This window comes from Juglans regia, chromosome 4 (genome assembly GCF_001411555.2).
Source record: "Juglans regia cultivar Chandler chromosome 4, Walnut 2.0, whole genome shotgun sequence".
Taxonomy (NCBI): Eukaryota; Viridiplantae; Streptophyta; class Magnoliopsida; order Fagales; family Juglandaceae; genus Juglans; species Juglans regia.
The window spans coordinates 18660411-18669239 of NC_049904.1; the positions used below are offsets into that span (position 1 = coordinate 18660411).

General features: G+C 40.7%; 1 protein-coding gene across 1 annotated transcript; it reads left to right on the forward strand.

Annotated features, from left to right (window-relative positions):
- The first annotated feature begins 2266 nt into the window (after nucleotides 1-2266).
- On the forward strand, nucleotides 2267-3815 carry LOC108986556 (protein FAR1-RELATED SEQUENCE 5-like). The gene is made up of 3 exons (XM_018959199.1): nucleotides 2267-2335; nucleotides 2620-3044; nucleotides 3755-3815. Exons 1-3 carry the CDS (start codon nucleotides 2267-2269, stop codon nucleotides 3813-3815), a joined length of 555 nt encoding a protein of 184 aa, XP_018814744.1.
- Nucleotides 3816-8829: the final 5014 nt, after the last annotated feature.

Below are 8829 nucleotides of genomic sequence, written 5' to 3' on the forward strand. Positions count from 1 at the left end.
CACTCGGCAGTTAGCCCACAGAGGTTGAGTTACACACTCGCGATGCAATCAAGGTGGGCATGAAGGTCAGAAGACCCCATGACCCTCCCGGGAAGTTAGCCACCAAAGGCTGAGTTGTGTGATGGTTCAATCAAAACAGGCATGGAGGGTAGAAGATCCCATAACCCTCTTAGCCGACCAGCTGAGGGAACGCCTAGAGGCTAAGTACCCAAGGAGCAAAAGAACAAAGAGTCCCACTGCTAAGCGGTCCATCCGTTCTACGCATATTAACAGCCCTCCAATGGTTGGGTGCCACCTCAGAAATAACACTATAATCATGCTACACTCTCCCGCACAGGATAGAAGAGAATTGTAAAACAATTCAAACCACTTACCAGCAACGCACAGGCTACACGACTTCGAAGATCTTCACTCCCGCGTGCGTCAACCAGCAAAGCACCACCGCCTGCATCCTTTGTCAGAATATGCCGCAAGCATCCACCGCCACCAATCCACCACCCAAAGGATGTTGTTGTCCTCCTTGGTCTGTTAGAGCAAACACTGATTTCATAAAAAACCGGTCTAGCAATTTTAATTTCGTCGCCCACTACACTGCCATTTGTCAGTCCGTCGCCCACCATAGTTCGTCACCAACTAATAGTTGTTTATGGCTGACTCCAGTGACCTTGGTGTTGCTCAGGTATTTTTCCTTTTTTACATTATAAATCTTTACACTACTGGTGTTTGACAAAATGTTTGAAAGAGTTCACTTCACATTATATTTTGGGGATCTAACTTGGCTTTCAGTTTAAAGATTTTACATTATAAATCTTTACACTACTGGATTGTTGATTTGTTTGAAGAAAAAAAAATGGAGAATAAATCTTTACACTACTGCTCCTCTGCCGTGCCCAAGGGAAGGGACATATTGGCCTCTTCATGAACATAAAGAAACTTTCTTGCAATTTGTAAAAGTCTTCATTTTTGTGCTTATGCACTCGTGTAATAGAAGTTTGAAAAACATCATGTAGAGAAATTGTAAAATATGAGGTGCAAAGAAAGTGTAAAATGTTTTTACATGTTTGTTAGGGATACAGACATGACATTAATGTAGAAAAATTGTTCTAATAGAGATGTCCACTTTAAGCAAATCAATATTCATAATAAACTTATATAGAATACAAACACACATCTTAAATTGGAGGAACAAATTTATTTAATAGATTTATAATCATGCTCTTCTTTATTTATTTTTAGCTTTGTTGATTTTCCATAACTAATGGATTTATAATCATGTGGTTTTGTATTGAAGGAACCAATTTATAATATTGATAGTGATGAACTTGAGGCTGAAAGTGAAGACATTCAATGTGATGTGAATGTTGAAGATAGTGTCAATGTCAAAGATGGAGTGAATGTGATTCCCTCTTCAAGTAGTGGTCCGTTAGAGCCATTCATTGGTATGATATTTGAGGAGGTCGAAGACGCCCAAGCATTTCACAAGGCATATGCAAGGCGACAAGGATTCGCAATACGGACGAATCATACTCGATTGTCGAAAGATGATAAAACTCTTTGTGCATTAGACTATGTTTGCACAAGGGAAGGATTTCGGCGAGTAAGTCAGAAAGACACAGATTGACAAATCCCTGAACCCGCTGAGACAAAAATTGGATGTAAGGCAATAATGAGAATAAAGAAAGACGGTGAAAAGTAGATAGTCAACAAGTTTATGGTTCGACATAATCATATTCTACTTACACCGAGAAGTACTAGCTTCCTTCGTGGACATAGGGGAGTTACTAAAGTCCAAAAAAAACTTATTATGACTTTGAATGAGTCCGATGTACCGACAAAGAAGATAATGTCGGTGTTGAGTAAAGATTCAGGTGGTGAATTCAATGTCGGTTGTATTGGCAAGGATGTAGAAAATTACTTGGGAAGCAAAAGGAGAAAAATATTTGAAGAAGGGGATGCACAAAGGTTATATTCATACTTTCTTGATCGACAACTCAAAGAACCTGAGTTTGTTTTTTCCATGCAAGTTGACAACGATGGGAGTATGAGAAGTTGTTTTTGGGCTGATGCGAGACCAAGAGCTGCATACCAATATTTTGGGGATTTTGTTACATTTGATGCCACTTACCTAACCAATATTTATAAGATGCCATTTGTACCATTTTCTGGAGTTAATCATCATCATCAGACCATAATGTTCGGTTGTGCTTTGTTGGTTAATGAAACAGCGGAATCATATACATGATTATTGAGAACATAACAAGAGGCAATGTTTGGGCGTGCCCCTTCAACGATAATTACCGATGATAACAAGGCGATGGCTAAGGCAATTGTAGAGGTACTCCCGAATACAACTCATAAGTTGTGCTTGTGGCACATTTTACAAAAGTTTCCCCAACACTTGGTCCATGTATACAACAAATTTATGGACTTTCAGAAAGATTTTCGTCATTGCATACATGAGACAATTACTACTGATGAGTTCAAGCAAGAATGGGTTTTGATTGTGATGAAGTATGACCTAGGAGAAAATACTTGGCTTCAAAATCTTTATAGCCGACAGGATAACTAGGTACCAACCTACTTGGTTCGACATTTTGTGCTGATATGTCAACAATTCAGAGGAGTGAAAGCATGAACAAATTTTTCAAAGATTATGTTCGTTCAAGCACTATGGTTAGTGACTTTGTGCATCAGTATGAAAAAGCTGTAGATGCACGTTACTTTAAAGAAAAAGAGAAGGATGTGCGGACAAAATCTATGCAGGCGATAATGAAGACACCTTTTAAAATTGAAGAGGAGGCGGCGATTGTTTATACAAGAAAGTCTTTCACGATCTTCCAAGATAAGCTGTTCAATAGTCTACGGTACCAAGCAAGAAAATTGTATGTGAGTGGTGATGCCAAGACATATGGAGTGACAGCCCATTGTAAAGAAACACCTATTTACCATGTGACTTTGGAGGGTGATGAAGGACATGCCATATGTGGGAGTTTATGGGGATTCTTTGTAGGCACATCTTATGTGTTTTTGGCAAGAAAGCGAAGGTAAATATATTGCCACAGCATTATGTTCTAGACAAATGGACTATTAATGCTAAGAGTCGACTCATTCCCGACATACCATGTTCTGATGACCAAGTGCGACAAAGACAAGATGAGCCTACGATCAGAAAAAGCAAGTCAATGATACAACTTTATGACATTGTCGAACTTGCATCACAGTCAACTAAAAAATACAATCACTTCACACTTGCTTTGGAGAAGGTTCATAGAGAGTTGCTTGCAATGGAAGATCATGTTTAATGTTCACAAACGGTGCCCACCAATGAATGTATACCATCTAGAAGTCAAGTTATACCAATTCTTTTACAAACGGTGCAAGATCCTCCACTGGTGCCCACAAAAGGGCGCCCAAAGTCTTTGAGAGCGAAGAACCCAAAGGAAACACAAACAACAAAGAAAAGACGTTGTAGCATTTGCAAGAATAAAGGACATGCTAAAAATAATTGTCTTTCAGTGAGGTATAGTAGCCTTGTAGTTATTTTTATTTTGCTAGTTTTTAATTAAAGAAACTAATAAAGTTTATTGTTATTTTTGTAGGGATTTTGGGCCAACAACAGACAACATATCAGAACAGTTGGATTCATAGTGCAATTTTGAATATATCTTGTATGTGATATATTCCCTCTTCTCTTTAGCTATATCTTGATTGCTTTAGAAATGTAAGAAATTTGAGGACCTTCTGATTTGTCCAGGAAGGTTTTTAAGAACGGTGAGGAGAAGCTAAAGGTTTTGAGTCAGACGAGGAGAAGCTGAATTAGGTATTCGAGGCAGCTGAAGAAAGCTTTTGGAGCCATATTGTATTTATTGTATTTATATTGTATTATATTTATTGAAGAAAATGAACTATATTGTATTTATTTCTAGATATCTTGTATTTCTATTGGAACCATCTTATATTTATTTGGAATTAAATATTTCAATTCGAGAAAATATTGTGATTTGCAATATTCAACTGTTAGGACATATTGTGATGAGTAGTCATTACATTAATAATAGTAGTCATTACATTAATAAAACTAGTCATTACATTAAAGTACACCACATTACATGAGTCGTAGCACTGACTGAGATATATTGTAATTTTTTGGATACATAACAATTACACCACAAACTATAAAAAATAACCATGACAAGATTAACACTTTTAAGACTCACTTGTACTTCTTCTCCATTGCTTTAAATTTGGATTCTTCGATGTGTTGCCATTCATTAAGTACCCTGTCGTGACTCCGTTCAGCTAACTCCAAGGCTGTCTTACAACAGTTGTTTTGCTCTTTTTGAAGATCAATCCACTCAAAAAAACCACATTGTTTACCCATCTTATAGTTTGGGCAATTGAAAAATCTTCTACCAAAACTATTAGATTTTCAAAAAATACGTAGCTTCGCTTGGTAGCCACAATAGCAAGTGGTCTCTCAAAGCTACCTTTGTCTTCCCCCCTTGCAATCCAAGAACTTGAACTAGAATGAGAGCTTGAACTTCTCCTTGACTGTCATCATATTGAAAAGTCATCAATTTTAACAATGCTAAGAGATGGTGCATAAAAGAAACTAGCATGTTGGTACCAAAAAAATTATTAGATACTTTGGATATGTGCAGTTTTGATCATCTTGATCTACCAAAACTTATCACAAATCCAGCAAAAAGTCTTACATTATGCACCCCAAGTGCCACCATCAGCACTTGAAATGTTAATTCAACAAAGTTTCTCCTCTATCTATTTTATTTACAGTAGACATAATCGATCAACAACTTTATTTACATGTTGTTATCCCTTTTGTTGAGACAATTTGAAGTGAGAATATTCAATATTGTTGCCCGCAAATTACCATGGCACAGAAACTGTTAGTGATAATTTTTGGTTAGAGGATGGCCATCCAGAGGTCCAAAATTGGGCTTTGGCTAGTTTAGCTTGTATGGTATAATCCACCATATCAATGATAATATTTTCACTTCAAACCAAAAAAAAAAAAAAACTGGTAGTGCAAACAAAAAAAAAAAAACAATGCTAATTTTAACATGTACATTGGTATAAAAAAAAATGCTACCCTACCATTTCATGTATAGAAATTTACATTAACATGTACAATGGTATACCAAAAACAATTGTTACATTAACACCAACACTTAGCGCTACTGACTCCACTTAAATTAACATCTACACTTGGTGCTACTGACTCCATTTACATTAACACCCACTTAGTGCTACATTAACACGTTAATATTCTGGACTGTTAATAGACCCATGCCAACGCTAATACAATGTCAAACCGACAATTTCATCAACAATTTTATCCACTTTGAGCATAATTTTTCTTCTTAAAACTTTTATTAAACACAATCTGTGCATCGTGTTTTCTGAGGCTTCCAATCGGTTTCTCCTCTTTCTTCTTCACCCGTTTACATTAACACAACCAAGCACCAAATTCACAGTTAAAGAAGATATCATCTCACACAACATCGCCCAAACAAGAACATTTTCTATTTAAATTGTGAAAGGGACAAACCAAAAATTATAACTTGTATTCTCAAATTTGAAAGGTCAAAGAAAACGAGAAAGTTGTATGATGAAATCAAGAAGCAAAAAAAAAATACGGTTAAATTTGAAAAATAGTGAAGGTCCGTTGGTTTAGGGGTGGAGATCTTACAGTTTTATTTGGAAATGGAGCTCCCTCCATGCCACCGTCTGGGTCGAGCTCTATCAGGGGGTCGAGGAGCGGTCTGTATGAGATTTGAGTTCTGTCGTGGGGTAGAAATACCTCCGGTATGACTCCCGAGTTCTGTCGTTTGTGAATGGGATGGAAGGGATGGGGGATGGAGGGGAAGACGAGGATGGAGTGAGGCATGGGAATACGGTAATAGCAGATGCACACATCTCATCGGGTGTAGGCAGATGTAGACTAAGTCAAATAAATTAAGTACGTGGTGGCCAGCTATTAATGGGTTGTTTATTGAAGTATTTTGGATTGACCGGTCACCAGGTATTCTCAAGAACAAAGGCACACAGAGCAGTAAAACGAAACATTATCCAAGACACAAAATCTCATACAAAGGTAAGAGGCCAATTTCAGGGCCAAAAAGTTGTCAAAAAAAAAAAAAAAAACCAAAACACTACGCATAAAAATAGAAGGCCAATTCGAGGGCCCAAAAATATAATTGTTCACCCCAAAAATGCAAAGAGCCCCAAAAGAGGGCAAAAACTACAAATAGCCCAAAACAGGGGCCTAACAATCATCACAAACAAAAAGAAAAATTATGACAGAGGCGGGGGACAGGGGAAGGCGTCAGGCATCATGATGTGACCCATAGCATCTGCATACTAGACCGTAGTGGCATCTGACTCAAAATCCTTCAAATTTAGATTCCTTAAAATTGTCTGAGGGTTGGCTAGCAAATGCACTTGCAGACGAGCCAATCCCACACCATACCTATATCCAAATGCCTGGTCTTGAATGGCCTTGGCGGTGGACAATTGAGGGTGCAATCGAACAATCTCATTGTTCGCAACAACCATATGGGATTCCAACCTCCTCTGCGCCTCCTATAGCTCCTTCACCTGTGCGACCAACTTGGTCACACTCCCTGGTGTCTGGTCTTAGTGGGCATCTTTCGCCTCACACTCCTTCTTATATTTATCGTATCTAGCTTGCGCATGAGACAGGTCCCCTTGTAGCTCAGCTATCTTCATGTCCACGCTCCTTTCAGAACGCCTGTTTTCTTTGGGCCAACTCCTTGACCACTTTCTCACACTTCTCTTTGGAGGAACCTGAGGCTACAACCGCCTCCTTACATTTTCTGTCAGCATCAACTTGAGATCGCTTGGAGGAGTCCAACACCCCCTGAGGCGCAACACTTCTACCCTAGTTGTAACTTTCTCCATCTCTGCCATATGCACGGCAAAACTGTTGTGGGCATGGAGACTCTCGACAAGGAGGAGCTCGGAGTGTAGGTTGCATGACTTCTTATGAAGAGAGTCAAGATCTACCTCTAGGGAATGAACATAGTCGTTCGACTGCTTCAGACAGCATTGCAGATAGTCCCTCTCAGCTTTAAGGCGGTCGTTCTCTTGCTTGGCGAAATAAGAGAACTTCTGTCACCAGCGAACTTCCTCCTCTGAGGCCACTACAACCCCAAGCTCGGGCACAGACACTCCCCTAGAGGGGCCACCTTCACACTGGGCGCCTACCTCCACACCCATCTATTCTTCAAGGGCACTGCCACTAAGAGTGTCCCGATTGCCCAACAAGATCTCACCCTCGCGAAGGGTGGTGCTCCCATCCCTACCAAGCAAAGAAGGATTTGGTGAGGGAATGGACACTCTGTCTTGGTCTGTAGGCGGGGTCTCACCACCCATGGGAGTAGTAGGAAAGGAGTGTAGGGTAAAGGCCTGCCCCCCATGAGGGACAGGGCTGCCGCCTTCAGTTTTAATTGCGACACCACAAGCAGTTGGGGCAAAAACATCAGGCACCCCTCCTCCAAATATGCCCAAGGCAAAAACGGCCTATATGTAGCTTAAATCACTCCTGTTGCAGGGTGTGGGAACAACAACAAGAAATTCAAAGGAAGGGTGTCCACATGGTAACCCCCCAAAGGCAGTCCAAAGTCGTAAGCTAACGAAAGGTCTTTGATAACCTGCTTCATCAAGGCACCAAGGTCATCAAAACCTGGGCTCACCATTGAGGAGGCCCTAACAGGGGAAGCAACCGGCATGGCCTCTCCAAGAATAGTTGCATCTATAGTCACCCCCTGCGCCACCTCCGAAGGGGAATCAGAAATGCCACTAGATTTTGCACCCTCACCACGGGGACGCTTCACTTTTGGCCCCCTAGTTTGGGGGCCATTCCTTTTTGCTTAGGGCGGTACCACTTTGAGTTTGGCCCCCCTGACATGGTGCAACTGGGCACCACCAAAAACCTATATATACTAGAGGGAGAAAGGAGATCATCCAACCACAGACCATCATGGTCGTGGTCCTTAGCCCATTCTAGGACAAGGTCAATACGAGAACGTTGACTATCAGTCAGCTCTAGCAATAGACTTTTATCGTTAGGGACACACCCCCAATTGGCAAAAATAGGGTAATATCTTATATGCATTTCATTGGCAGGAAATTTCAAACCACTACCAGAGATGAAGAAAAACTTACTGGTCCATTATTTGGCATTCGAATAATGCCCACAGACAAGGAAATTGCAGATATTTCCTGGCAGAGATACAACGCTATAAAAAGGAAAGGAATTCCTTCATCGTTAAGTCTAGGTAGTTCTCCCCTAGGGACTCCAACACCTGAGTAGAAGACTACACAGGCACAACACGCACCATGCCTTACTATGAAGTTGGGCAGGAGCAAGCTTCAAAAAGTGTAAAACATCGCACACTGGGCGAATGAAAGGGAGGTGCGACCCATTGGTTAGGGCACAAACTGTCAGAGCCACGTCTCTGGCATAGCCCTCTCTATTGACGCACCCCCTTTCGTGAACGGTCATGTCCACCGATTCAGGGATGTAGAAAGACTCCCTCAAGTCAACAAGGTCCACCACATTTAAGACCGAACGCCACGAATATCCGTTGAAAGAAGAGGGGTTCTGGGAAAGGGAGGATTCACCCTTTGATTTGGGGGAAGCTTTAGCAGAACCGCGACTGGCCATTACAAGAAAGAAGATTTCTTGAAGGCGACGTGAAAGAAAAATGGAGAATGGGACACGAACAGAAAAATGCAAGGAAGACAGAGAGAGAAAGTATGAGCGAAGACGAAGAAGGAAAAGGA